At 36.7% G+C, this 15,718-nt stretch overlaps 1 protein-coding gene across 2 annotated transcripts in view; it reads right to left on the bottom strand.

Moving 5' to 3' along the window:
- Positions 1 to 15,718, bottom strand: part of LOC145662873 (uncharacterized) — a 162,880-nt gene that overhangs the window by 14,718 nt on the left and 132,444 nt on the right. For both annotated transcript variants that reach the window (XM_081728832.1, XM_081728831.1), the window contains exon 3: positions 9,211 to 9,314. In XM_081728832.1, coding sequence (XP_081584958.1) covers positions 9,211 to 9,314 — 104 coding nt within the window. The remainder of the gene's footprint in view (positions 1 to 9,210; positions 9,315 to 15,718) is intronic.

Raw genomic sequence — 15,718 nt, 5'->3', positions numbered from 1 at the left:
GAGGCACTCATACAACCCCAGACGAGCACGGACCCTCCTCCGTGTCTTACTTTAGGGACGAGATTTTGAGGATTCATCTCTGTATTCACCTTGCGTCATACCATACGCCTCCCATTGGATTCGATAAGATTAAATTTACTTTCGTCCGAAAATATGACCCTATTCCAGAAAGAAGCCTGATCCCTTATCTTTATACTCTCAACTACTATCTGATGGATTACCATCAATTTTGGCCACGATGTACATAGTCAATAGTTAAGAATCGAGTTCCCTGATGAATGTAATATTCAAACCGGAAGCGGTACAAATCAACCATTTCCGGTTTTAACGTTAATCATTATATAGTAAATATGGTAATAGATAGCGAGAAACGGTTTCCAGTAATCGACATATATAACATTCATGTAAAGTTTATTCAAGGAACGTTCAGTACCTCATGTAAACAAATACACGTGGTGATTGTTTGAATTTATTGGTTAGAGAGCCTTAGAACACCCATGCGGCAGAAGAAAATAGTCCTTGCTTATAAGACTCATTACCAGAATTCCTTAGAATTAGACAACAGAAACAACACTTTATCTAAGAACTAAATTGAATTAATGCAATTAAAGAGAATACGCATGCATTGAAAGTGGTTTTGACCCAACTTTAGCGCGAATTACAGTTAACAATATGGCCACATGCGGGGAATAAGTAAAACATCGACAGGGTACAAGCACGTGCTTCTCGAAAGAAGCGCTGACCGATAGCCAATCATCGGATGACTGGCGGAGTAATACAATTCTGCAATGTTTACATCAGGATCAGAAGGTTCGTTGAATGAACTTTAGATAGAATGTTACCCAATTTGTGCATCTGCTGAAAATAATGAGCTTAGGTATTTAGAGAGCATTTTCCGCTTTAGAAAATGTGTGCTTGGTAAAGAATGTAGAGAATTAGCTGAGTCAGGCACGTAGCTAGAATATGGTAATAGGAAGGGGGGCGGTCTGTAACGAAATACTGTGGTTATTTACCAGGGGCTCAATCATTCTAAACTATTTTATTGGCAACATATATTGGTTCGTTTAGCCAAGATTTCTAATGGAGGGATGATATGAAATACTGTGGTTACACACCAGAGGCTCGATCAATCTAAATATTTTACTGACAACATACCCATAATGATTGGTTAGGACAATAAAATGAGGATATATTAGTAAGTATTTTAATAAGAAGCTATGAAGATATCTCGAGTAAAAAATTATAAAAAAGTATTGAAAAAGATATAGTCTTCCGAGGTCATTCGAACGGTGTCGAGAATTTTGCGTCTGGGAAATTTGCGCCCTACCTCAAGAACAAGGAAAATTGCGCCTGCAATGTACCTCCACCGGGAAGTTTGAGCCCTGCGAAATAAAAGAACCTATTCGAGCTTACGCATTTGCTCGGAAGGGCTGACATTACAGCATAAACAATCCTCCCCCACAACCATGCCATTTGTGATTTATTTTCATTGTGGCTATATAAGGGGAGAATAAACTTCAATATAAGCCAAAAGAACACAACGGATCAACGCAATCACTGCTTCTTCCAGAGATGATTTTGGGGGAACACTGGCCTCCCCAGAGCTCTCAAAGTGCCCCCTCGGAGGAGACCAAAATAATACGTCTATAATATAATAATAAATAGAATAGTACCAGCAGTGACCCCCTCCGGAATACTAAGTGTGCCCCCCGGAACATTTTTTCTGAAAGAACGACTGAACGCAATTGTGTGTTTAAAGTGTAATTCCAGCAAGTAAACACACTGTACATAGTTTTCTTGATAATATTACTGAACTGATTTTACATTCACTTTACATTTTCTTTTCTATATTTTGTGTCCTAAAAAGCCAAACAACTCGCAAGGATTGTGAACAGAGATATCTGGGTAGAGCCAAACAGCCTTTTGTAGATTAAATTATACTCTTTGATTATATTAATAAATAATTATATATCAGTCATTTATACTTTTATTGTAAATTTTGTAGTATAATGAAAAATTGTATTTGTATGGATTGCCCTTTAGTGAACTAAAATTGTATTTTTTTTCATTTGTTCGAAATATTATAACGGATGGAGTAACTCACTGAGACGATGAAAGGCAAGCCTAGTTCAAGTGTGAGTGGAAGTTACTTTACACAATACAAAAATAAGTTGAATTGTAGGGCGCTAACATCCCAGTGCAAATATATAGCCGGCGCATTTTCCCCTCTTTTTGCGGTAGGGCGCAAACATCCCAGTGCAAATATAATGCGAGCGCATTTTTTCCTATTTTTGTGGTAGGGCGCAAATTTCCTGGGCGCAAAATTCTCGCATTCAAGGGAAATATAATGTCCGTGAAGTTGACAAGCCACTTATGTCAGACTCCAATTTCGACTTTAAACGTCGCTAGTGCTATGTTAGTGTTCGATAGTGACGCAAATCGTTAGCACTCCACAAATAACGTGTGCTTTTTAAATAATGGATGTCTTCTAACTGCATGCCAACACGCCCACTTCTAAGAATCATCTCAAAAATGAGGTTAACCGTTAGAGCAAGTAAGTGCTCATTAGTACCATTAACATTAACGTTAATGCCTCCATTGTACGGCCCTTTGAGTAATAATTACACCACGTATAGTCTCAATGGGTCCCTATATTCTCGCGAACATTCTGACGTGCCCAAGTTAGTTACTTTTTTTTTTTTTTTGGAACTATTGTTTATCTGTTATTGTTTATTGTTTATTGCTAGTCTGCAGAGTAGTCCTTACATTAATATGCCATTGTCCTTGATAATCATTGCGTATTTACAAGCAGTTTGTTATTACTGTTAGAAGATATCAAAAAACAACAGATAAAATCTACTACTTAACGGTTCATATTTTTCTTTTACAGTACACAAACGATTAATAATAATAATAATAATAATAATAATAATAATAATAATAATAATAATAATAATAATAATAATAATAATAATAATAATAATAATAATAATAATAAGACTATTCCAGCATAAAAGTTATCAATTGCATCACACTGGCAACAAGCGACGCATATTTTAACTTCATAAAAATTCGTTTTCTCACGATTTTCTGGAAAACTACGTATGATATCTTCATTCTGTCAAGTTGTTTATCTCAGTGTGATATATGTATTACCTCTGAACAATATCACAGTAAAACAAAAATTAAATATTAGGAGTGCATCGTACTTTTGGACTACATCTCATTAACCATGGGAAGATTGAGTAGTGTATACTTTAGGATGTAAGTTTCAGCTTAACTTGCATCATACATTCTTAGGATTACAAAAAGGAAATTTGTTCGTTTGCATTTGAACAAAATTCTTAGGATTACAAAAAGAAAAAATATTTTTTCCGAATTCCGGAATTTTTCTGAATTCCGGATTTTTTCCGAAATCCGGATTTTTTCCGAATTCCGGAATTTTTCCGAAATCCGGATTTTTTCTGAATTCCGGAATTTTTCCGAAATCCGGAATATTTCTGAATTCCGGAATTTTTCCGAAATCCGGAATTTTTCTGAATTCCGGAATTTTTCCGAATTCCGGAATTTTTTCGAATTCCGGAATTTTCCGATTTTACTTTCCGGATTCCGGAAAGTAAAAATTCCGGAATTGGCCATCCCTACATTAACACAATAGGAACTGGTCGCTGTACAGGGATCCACACCTTACAGCAACGAAGCGTACCAGGAATGTACGGACGAACTTTGGGGATATAATCACCAACCTTCACAAGTTCCGAGACGGTACGCAACTGAAAGGTTGGAATATTTACCTGAGTTATTTCTATTACATGCTACAGCTAATTCTGATTTATCTCCTCATCGGATGTGTTCAAGATATCGCAACATGAAATTACTGTACGACTAATTCAATAGACGATGGGGTTTTCACTGTGACGTGAAAATGACCAATGATATCCAATTTCAACAGTTTATCAGCCTCTTTCTCACTAAGTATCTCCACCAAATGAGTGCTATTTCTAAGCATCCTGACGTCTTTAATCTGTCCAGCAGTGTATGTGAAAACTTCTTAATAACCAATCGGGAGAAGCACTTAATACTACTCAAAAGGTTAGATTTTGCGTTAGCACTATAGCGATTTCTTTCTTTAATCACAAGGTATCGAAATTACAGGAAACAATTTTTGTTTCACATTCTTCATAGCAGGTTAACCCTCGATCTCTCTTATGTCATTTGGTCTTTCTAAGAGAGGGTGAGCCTACACTGGAAGTTAAACATTTTCTTTCTCAAATAAGTAAGTTCATAAAAGTATTATATAACTGAAAGTTTTGTATTGTTGCCGCAATAGCATAACAGAGCGTTTACATGGAGAGCTACTACTCACTCAACCCCGCAGTCATGCCTTTCCGTAGGATCCGCGTGGGAGTGACGTTGTAAAGGCGAAAAGGAGACGCGTCACAGTACCATTCCTGACAACCAAAATGCATGGCCCAAGAAGAAAAAGACGACAAACGATAGACGAAAAGAAACTATAAATGAACAAAGAAAGCTCTCACCAACCTAATATGAAAATGTGGGATCAAGTAAATTTTAAAAATGATACGATATTTTACTTTATACTTTTTCTATTTTTAAAGAAATGATTTCTTTCTTTCTTTCAGAGCAAAGAGAAAAGACACAGTAGACTCACAAAACAGCATGTCGGGATGGGTACACGTTCGCAGTCTCCCATATGTCCCAGATTCCCATCAATCACCCACAAGTCTGACAGTGGTGTTTGCGGTTGAGGCGGGCAAAAACATAATTATACAGAGGTAACGAATGAACAATAATGAAGCTGCCCTCTCAGCTCCTTCCCCTTCCTCCTGTTTAGGATTTTGTTAGACGAAGGTTGTATCATTGAGGAATTTCTTACTACAATAATTAAGTGATGCTGAAACAATGCTAATTTCAAACAAAATATTACGATTTGGAAATAATCATATCTGCTTTGTCCTGAGGATGATACAGAGATTTAAAATGTTCAACCAGATCATTTTCTTTAATACTCTGTTACTGTTATTTAGTTAATCATTATCGTTATTTATTTCCATGCTTCTCATTGTTACGTCTTTCGAAAACAATTAACTACAGCAAAGAATTGAATAATGTCAAGAGAACGACTCAATCTCCGTCAGTCAAAATCCAGTAACATTATCAAGAAGCTATAGAGTCATGTTATTGTTTTAGGGATTTTCAGTATATGTGATAAACTACACTGGTGTCCAAAAAGATAACATAATTAAGGAAAATTGGGAAAGGCGGGAACACACAATGGGAACAGCGGCATACAGAAGTCATAGAACAGTGTGATCACAATTGACCTTGCCACACAGAAGAAAGCGTGAAGGTCATACAAGGGCTGCTGGAGGCAGGGAAGAGAAATGCCCGAAGAAGAGCTGATAACAGCACACCACACCACACCACAGTCGATTGCTGAGTCGTGTGCAAAGCAGACGTGTTGGCAATAGTGTTGGTGCGTCGTGAAGGCTTCAAATGCCACGAGGACCCACATCAAACCCTGAGCAGGATAATCGGACGGCTGGAAGCTGGGCAAACACAAACGGAGGTGTCCAGAATACTGCATATATCATAAAGTGTGATCTCACGGCTGTGGCACAGGTTTCAAACCACCGGCAACATCGCACATGTATTAATTCCGGGTCGCCCAAGAGTCACAACCCCTAGACAGGACCAATGTCTGTCGGTAAGAACACGTCTTTCTCGGTCGATGTCAGCACAGCAACTTTCATCAGAGCTTGCAGCTGCTACAAGAGGACGTGTTTCAAGACAGTGTACCGGCGAGTGCATGAGGTTGGTCTTTACGCAAGACGTCCCGTCCTTTGTGTGCCTCTCTCTCGTGTGCGGTGCAAAGCCCGCTTGAAGTGGAACCAAGAATATAGGCAGTGGACCATGGAGCAGTGGTTTCACTTCTGTTTTCGGAAGAGTCACGATTTAGCTTGCAGTCAGATTCTCGACGGACACTGACATGGAGAGAACAGGGGATGCGCTACAACCCGCTGAACATCATTGAAAGGGACCAATTTGATGGTGAGGGTGTGATGGTTTGGGCGGGCATCATGCTAAATGGCCGTACTGGCCTACACGTCTTTCAGGGCGGTATTTTAACTGGCCACAGGTACCATGATGAGGTGCTGGAACCGTATGTGAGACTGTTTTAGGGTGCAGTTGGATCATCATTCATATTCATGGATGATTTTTTGGAGGAAGATATTCGACGCAAGATGTGGCCTACACGGTCCCCAGACATGTACAAAAAAGAACATGTCTGGGATGCATTGGGAAGGCGGATTGCAGCCCGACAGCCCCCACCACGAACGATTCCGGACCTTATCAACAAAGTGATCGGAAGCATGGAACGATGTTGTGCAGCCTGTGTAGCCGCACGGGGTGACCACACGCCTTACTGATGCTCTTGATCCACTACAAACTCATTTGTCTTCTCGCCACACACATTGGGTCATTTTCAACTATGGTGAGTTTTGTCAAATAAAGGTGTTGGGACTGTGTTGTGTGTTTTCTTCTTCCCTTGTACACTTTTTCCACGCAGGTGTCCACGTTTGGATGCCTAGGATCAGTCAGGAATGTTTGGTCCATGTGGACTTGGATTCTGCTATATTTTTGGCTGTGGACTAGGATTATGCTATCTTTTTGGACACCAGTGTAGCAGAAATCTTTCCTCTTCCCCCATTTTTTCTTCCATTTGATCAGAACCTCCCTCATCCCGACCTAAACAACTGAGCGTGGCATTTGTCTGTCAACCGATGTTTTACGTTACAATTCCAGGGTTTCTACCAAAATTCCAAAATGAAATTTCGTGACTTTTTCGTGACCTTTTCTGTACCCTATCATAAAATTTTCTAACATTTTCAAGAGCAAATTTGGGTACGAATTAGGCCGAATTTTCATCCATGCGATAGAAACGTACTTTGCTTGCGATTTGGTAGCGTCTAAAGCCGACCATAAACATTTTTGGTGGTGAATTTTGACGTTTTATAGAACAAAACTTTCCAATCTGTACTTACATTTTCACAGTTTAAAAAATTGTGACCCAAAAGCTAAATTTCGTGACTTTTTCGTGACTTTCATGACCGTTTTCTCATTTCGTGACTTTTTCGTGACATTCGTGACCGATAGACACCCTGAATTCAATACACATACCACCAAGTTTTATAGAGGGTCTTTCTCTTAAGCCTTGTCGGACTCGAACGCTGAATGTCACTCATGATCTTCGTTTCCGTCCTCAGGAGGAGCAGCCATTGCACTGCCATTGGGGAACTTACGAACAGAGCTAGTGTTCAACATCGAAGACCAAACAGCACAAAGAGATGTGAACATCGTGGGCCAACCCAAGAAAGCCAGGATAAATAGGAACTCTTGACTGAAGGACCGAGATATCAGAATGTTACAAATCAGATTTATGGAGAAATGTTACCTGCAGAACAAGTTAGGTTCCAGGATTTTTATAATCCCAGTTACTCAGAAATCACTTCACTACCTTTCAACCGCCACCTACTTTTGCTCTTACCCTGAGGGAATTCCGTGTTGGTTTATTTGCACATTCCTGACTATAAATCCAACACTTCCATGAACTTGCTACACTTTGTAACTTTAACGCTTGTTTCTTTCTTCTATTTACGCTACATTCCACAAGTTTATACTCTACCAAGGAGACAAAGCACATCATAATGTGGTATGAGATACTGCATTCTTCAGTTTTATCTCATGCGTGTCATACTAATGATAAAGAATGATCTCTTAAGAGAATGGTATTTAAGACTTCAGCATGTCATATTAGTAATGCTTAAAAAAATTAAGGGTTTCAGTTTTACGTTTCATGATTATGCCGTGTAGGTTCTGTATGAAATGGTAGAATGAGAAAACCGATGCACACGGTGTTTGTTTACCACGAAGTCCACTTGGCGCAAACTGGAATTGAACCGGAGACCTCACACACCAGAAGTAAACACTCTACCAGTGAGCACGCTTTCCAATTCTAATGAAAAAAAATATATAGGAAATCACGACGAAAAAAATATAGGAGGTTTCGTGAAGCTGTGAAAAAGAAGCTTTTCAATTATCCAATAGGTAGAAATGAAAAAAAAAAAATACACGGAAATTACATCAATTGTTATATGAACATACATTCTACTCTAAATATAACTAAATGGGTAATTATCTTGTAAAATTTTATACGAGTTTGTTAGTGTTTTCGTACGATCTCACCAGTAGTAAGCAACGATCCTAAGGAAAGTGTAAAAAGGAGTTGTACAAGTCAAAAGTTATAAAAATCATTACAAAATTCATACAAAAAAAAAATCACAAAACACATGATACAAAGAGTTGGTTTGTTAAGCATCAAAATACACAACTGCACAAAAAACTTAGTGCATCTAAGGAAATATATACAACAGTAAAAGTATCAATTACACTTTCATTTTCTTCAGTGACTGAATAAACTTATTTGTCATCTTCTGTTTCTCTTTGTCCTGCTCATCTTGAATTTTCTGTATTTTTGTTCCATTTTGTAGGTGTATGAATACTTTTTGCGCTAACTGTATATTGTCTGGTGTAATTATCTTTAGACAATAAGCAGGAAAGGACGAAAAACAAGGAAATCTTCATTCAACCACCCTACTATGGAGATAAAAGGTCCTTCAACCACCCATACCTTATTTCCTTTTGTTATTTTCACAAGTAGCAATGCCGCAAAAATATAGGAGGTTTCGTTAAAATATAGGAAATATAGAAGTTTATAGGAAGAGACGCAAATATATAGGAAAAATAGGAAATAAAGGAGCATTGGAAAGCCTGCAGTGACGATCACAACTCCTTGTGATCCTGAAATCTTGAATTCGGTCTCTCAGACAGAGTAAATAGTCAATCTCCTAACGAAGCAATAGTGAATGGTCAATCATTTACCACCGTAACATGGAGAAGCTGGTTTTACGGGTTCTGTTTCCGTAGTGAATGGTCATAGTAATACTTTTTATTATTGTTGTTATATTTATTTATAAGATGACTAAAGCTACGCCAATTTTGGTCTGTCTACATTAGACCTATTGGCCCTAAATTGAAAGCTGAAATTCCAATCCAAAGAAATTAACACTGAATCGTTTTGTTTATATTATTAGAGAAGTGTTACAAGATAAATAGAAAAGTACATACCTTCTGCTTATTATGGAATACTAAATATGCTATAATACATATCACAACCACTGTTAGAAAATACGCAAAGAAGTGAGAATCTTCTGCATCTACAAACGGAGGAGCTGAAACACAGATACAAAATTATGTTAGATAATGCCACTGATTAGATACACTGACCAATACTCATATATCTTTCCCATAGATGTAAATTTACGAAGTGACAATATTAAGCTTTGTCATATGTCTGAAAAATTTGGCATATTATAAAATAAGCCTACAATATAATTATATTTTCTGAGTTAAGTATTGAGTTGATTACATTCGCGTTTCCCTTCTGTGAGAATTGTCAGAGAATACAAACATTAAGACATCATTAAATCAATCTAAAGGGGAAAAAAAGGGAGGGGGAATCATAATCTTAAAGCTTCATATGGATCCAAAGAAAGACAAAAGAAACTCGCTGTGAAAAGCTTCTGAACGCATTCAAAAGAAATACAACATACAAATCACTTATGACTAATACGGTACATTCATATGGCGAACACTCAACAATAAAACTATACTAGCAAAGACGCTAATATTATTTGTTTTTGAAACACAGAGAGAGAAAGAGGGAGGGAGCGAGAAAACAAATCATTCCACTTAAAATTTAACGTCCTCTTTTCTGCAGATAAAACACTACAGATTTGTAAATTACATAAAGAAGTTTCTTATCAAATTTTAATATTTTTTGCTATTAAATGCATGTCTTCTGCTAGCTGTAAAGTTAAAAAATTATTGTTTTAATAACACTTATTTAGGTCAAAATTTTGGAAAACTGTCACTGGTTTTAAAATCCAATAGCCCATAAAGTTTGTATGAAAGTCGTATTTTATGTCCTTTTAGCTACTGAACAACAAACTCTGTTTCCTATGCATAAACATTTAAAAAGATATATAGGGTGTCTACTATTTCAGACAACAAAATTCCCTGACTTTTAAGGTTTTCCAGACCAAAACAGAAAATTTTCCAGATTATATTTCAGTGAAGTTAAGTAACCGCTATTCTCTAAACACTTGTTGTTTTATAATATCTGTTCTCTTAGCTGTGACAGCTGTTATAAAAATATGAAGAACGCATAAATCAGTACCTATTTATTAATGGCAAGAACAACATTCTTAAATATAATGTATTTTATGATGGCCTCCCATCCTCCCTTATAGCCACCTCTCTCCGCTCCTTGTTTCAATACAACTAATATTATGTCTATATTTAAATACAAAAAGTGTGAATGACAAAACATACATAATAATACACAAAAATATGTAAAAGATTTTACATTTCATTCCACGTACTTGTGAGGTACACTCAGTTTTACTTCTATTAGATTTTTTATTATTATTCCAGGACATGAAATAGGGCTAATACATACACGACAACACACAAAAATATATGGATACTAGCAACAATGTCGTTGCGAGATACAAATACTGACAAACATAATGGATTTTAGTATTCTAGATTATAAAAGTATTCTATATTTAGTATCTCTATGTAGAATACTAAATACAGAATATTTTTATAATCTAGAACACTAAAATCTACATGAAATTTTCAATTATGATCATGCTAGTGGATTTTCACTTAAGATTTTTCATGTCTTAGTCAACTTCGTTGATTTCTTTTGCTGCCTTCTCAAGGATTTTTTTTTTTTTTTTTTTTGAGTTCTTCCAACTTTGCAGCTGCTCTTTCTTCTTTCCTTTTTTCAAACGATTTTTCTCTCCCATAGTTGTCTGCTTCCTTCTCAGAGCCTCTTTCCATTTGGCATTTGCATTTCTTGCTGCATGAATTAGTTGTTTTGAGACTGGCTCCGTGGAACGTGTGACAGCGTCATGTACTATTCTCTGCGAAACTAAAGACTCTTCGTGTAGATTATCCACAAGAAACCTCATATTCAATGAGAAACAGCGTTCAACGAAAGCGTTTCCGTGTGATAATACTAGTACTTTTTTTTAACGAAAACTGGAAAGTTGCTGGTATTAGTGCTGTCAAGAGTAAAGAACCACAAATGATCTAAACGATCCTTAGTCATGCCAAATTTCTTCATTTTTGTGATAATTGAATCTTGAGTACAAATTTCACTGTAGAGTCGTTTTACTTCATAAGCAGGGCCAGACAAATGATAATTCTCTACCACCATTTCCAATGCTACGATTATTTGTTCCTCCCCAAATTTCTTGCTTAAAACTGAATCGGGGGGGAGAGAGGCATCCATAAGTAAGTCTGTATTTCAATGATAATTTACACAGAATCTTCTTACAAAAACCTGTTAAAATATGCAAACAAATCCTCCGAAAAGAAGGATATCCAGTTCAGATAACTTCTCTGATTTTAATGTTGTACGTGTTACAAACCCGACATCAACATGCTTAACTGAACACAAGATGCTTACTACCATCTTCTAGGCAAACTTTCATCAGGTCTTCAGAACTTACTGCTTCAATTACAATTTTTTTTTTTTTATTATTATTATTTTTTAAACAAATTTAATCATAAGGGACTTCAGAAGTTTAAGTATTTCACCATACAGAAAAGAAAGAAATGGTGAGTCTGACTGAAATTTCTTAAGAAAAGGTTGATTGTCTGCAGCAATAGTTTGGAAGAAAGCTAATTTAGCTCCAAGCAAAGAATCTTTCATACATGATTTAACAATTTTAGAGTTGTCACTAAATGGTTCGCGATTGCTATCTGAAACTGAATCGACATACTTCTTCAAGTGTGGTAATAATCGTTGAGCTCTGTCTATTACATTTACGTTCTTTATAAAATATATATATATATATATATATATATATATATATATATATATATATATATATATATATATACGCACTGGCTAGAAAAAATGATCTTATTAAAAAGTTACAAGCATACTAAAAATATGCACAGAAATTATCTGTAAAATAATAATAAACATTACTAAAGACAAGCGGAACGCCAAACTGCACTGAAAATGGAATATGGAAGAAATGTAATAGGAGTTTTAAATCTAACTAATGTAGGTACACATTATATTATAAACTAGAGTTAATCATACATAGTTACACACTAACTTATCGCTACATTAAAATCAACAAGATCACAACAAGTGTTATTTAGGACTTTATTGGGGATCACCGGTTACAATAGCCTAGCTACACCCCTCGACATGAGGATCATTTTTTAACATGCTCAGAAACCAGGAGCTCCAGACGCAAAGATTGCCAACTCCTTTCATAAGTCCTTTAATGTATGATGACTTCTGCTGTAGCGAAAAGTTGTTTTCCAAATATTGTGTAGATAAAATGTAAAAGCAATGAAACAAACCTAACTTTACCAAAAATTTCCAGAATATACAGAAAATTCCCTGACTTTTCCAGAAATTATAAAATTCCTTGACTTTTCCAGGTTTTCCATGTTTTCCAGACTAGTTGACATCCTGATATAAATACCACATTAACATGAATTATGAGGGTTATTGCATTTTAGAACAATGCAGTATTCGAAATTTTCATTCTTAAGTAAATGTTATTAAATCAATATGTAAACCAGCTGTTCTCTTCATCAAATCATACTACCGAAATAACAATTGGTATTTGTAGATAAACTGTGTTCAAGACATTTATCAATAATATGTTTTAAAGATCAAACTTTAGAAGTACACAGGAAGGAACGAGGTACGGAAAGAAAAAAAGGAAGAAAAAAAACACTATACATACTCTACAGTATCCAATCCGAAGAAAAGCATCTGATAACCAGCTACAACAATAAATTCCGATAATGAAATTCCAAATCTCTAGATTATATGCTCATTAACATAGATATTTTATTTCAAACGAAACCAAATTAGTCTTCAAAGCTTACCACTAAAACCATCATCATCATCACAGGTCTTCTGCCTTTATTGGCAGGTCACTTGCCGCAGCTGAGAAGCTTCCATGCTCCACGGTCCTCCGCTAACTTCTTCGTCTTCGCGTATGATCTTTCTGTTTTTATATCATCCATTAATTGTAGTCTCCTTCGCCCCCTCCCCCTCTTTCCCGCCACCATACCCTCTAGGACGCCCCTCATGGTACAATCTCTTCTTAGGCAATGTCCCAACCAGTTTCTTTTCCTCTTCCTAATAATATCTAACAGTGTTCTTTTCTCACCCACCATTTCTAACACTCTCTCATTCGTTTTGTGCTCGACCCAACTAATTCTTTCCATTCTTCTCCACACCCACATTTCGAAGGCTTCCAGTCGATTTTCATCACCTTTACGTAATGTCCACGTTTCTGCCCCATACAGTACAACCCTCCACACGAAGCATTTTATGAGTCTTTTTCTCAACTCTTTATTCAAGGTCCCACAAAACAGACTTTTCTTCCTCCTAAAGGCTTCTTTCGCCATTCCTATCCTTGCTTTTATTTCACGTTCGCACTTCATGTTATTACTAAGAATACTACCCAGATATCGAAAACTATTCACTTGTTCTATTTTCTCCCCTCCTACTTTTATATTTGACACAGACCCCTTCGCTCCAATCACCATGGCTTTTGTCTTTCCAACATTTTATTGATTTTCTTTTCAGATTCTGCAACAAGCGCCATATCGTCTGCAAATCTTATGCATCTAATCATTCTACCTCCTACCGAAATGCCATCATCATCATGTAAACTCTTTTTCACTATCTCTTCTAGACAGACATTAAATAGTGTTGGCGAGAGGCTGCATCCTTGTCGAACTCCCCTTCCAATTGCACTCTCTTCCGTCAGTTCTTCCCCTATCCTAACACTTACTTGTTGGTTCATGTATAAGTTTCTTATAAGTCTTCTATCTTTCCATTCGAACCCTATCTTCGTTAGAACTCCCAACAACAATTCCCAAATCACGCGGTCAAAAGCCTTTTCTAGATCAATAAATATAACATACACCTCTTTCCCTTTTTCTATAAATCTTTCACCGATCGCCCTTAATAATCCAATTGCATCTCTTGTGCCCTTGCCTCTTCTGAACCCGAACTGCTCCTCCTCAACTTCTTTATTTGTTCTTTCATATAACCTTCTGTTCAGTATTCGGAGCAGAACTTTAGCTGCATGAGATATGAGACTAAGAGTTCTATGATCCTCACATCTCTTTGGGTTCGATTTCTTAGCCATCGGTATCATGATCGTTTTCAGAAAGTCTTTTGGCCTTTCTCCTGTTTCATATATTTCATTGCATAGTCGGAACAATTCTTTCTTTCCCTTGTCTCCTATATTTTTAATGAATTCGATTGGTATGTTATCTACTCAGATTGCCTTTCCATTCCTAATCTCGGATATAGCCTTTTCAAACTCATCCCTAAAAATACTAAATCCTTTATCATCCTCGCCTACTTCATTTTCTACTTCAACATTTAGGCTACACGGTCTATCCCTACTCTCATATAAGTCTTCAACGTATTCTTTCCACCTTCCTATGACCTCATTTCTCTCGCTGACTACCTTCCCATTCTTATTTTCTACTGCCATCATAATACCCCCTTGTTTTCTCCGAAATTCCATAGATTTCACCTCCTTGTAAATTCCCTCATATTTCCCAACTCTTTCTAATTCTTCTATGTCCTCGCATTTTCTTTTGTAAAACTCTTCCCTCGCTCTGTCTGTTTCTTTTCGTAATTCATTATTTAACTTTCTGTACATCTTTCTGCCCTCTTCTGTATCAACCTGTTTCCACATCTTCCTCTCCCTCATTTTCTGTAACATCTGCTCTGTAACCCATGGTTTCTTAGCAGTTTTGTGTTCGCGGTAACCTACTGCTTCTTCTGCAGCCTGCTGTAAGCAACGTTTAATATGTTCCCACCGTGCGCTACTACCTGCACCTATTCTTTCCTCGTTTGAACATTTTTCTTCGAATTTTTTAACGAAAAGATTTCTTATTTCCTCGTTTTTCAACTTTTCAGTATTCAACACTTTGTTACCTACTTTTCTTCTGCCTACATTTTTCAGCTGAATATCTACTTCGGCCAGCACAAGATTATGATCAGAGAAAATATCAGCCCCGGGAAGGGTCTTCGCGTACTTTAAGCTATTCCGATACCTGTCCTGAATCATAACATAGTCTATCCGATATCTTCCGCCGTCTATTGGTGATTCCCATGTATATCTTCTTCTCTTGTGCTGATTAAACCAAGTGTTCCCAATTACTAGTGAATTCTGTCTACAGAAATTCACCAGTCCCTCTCCCCTTTCATTTCTTTCGCCTAAACCATATTTGCCTGCGATACTACCTTCCTGTTTTTCTCCCACAACTGCATTGAAATCTCCCATTAGAATTATGCATGCACCATTCTTCTCCCTATCTATAATTTCTTCTATTTTCTCGTAATTTTCCTCTACTTCTTCAGTTGCATGCGAAGTCGTCGGTGCATATGTCTGTATCACTACTAGATCCTTCGTTTTTCCTTTAAATCTTAACATCATAACTCTATCATCAATAAATCCTACTTTCACTATCTTCTCCTTTAAGCGCTTTCCAAGAATTA

The sequence above is a fragment of the Thermobia domestica genome, chromosome 10 (assembly GCF_964235325.1).
Source record: "Thermobia domestica chromosome 10, izTheDome1.hap1.1, whole genome shotgun sequence".
NCBI classification, from domain to species: domain Eukaryota; kingdom Metazoa; phylum Arthropoda; class Insecta; order Zygentoma; family Lepismatidae; genus Thermobia; species Thermobia domestica.
The sequence above is the reverse complement of the archived record's forward strand: the minus strand, read 5'-3'. Positions and strand labels throughout refer to the sequence as shown.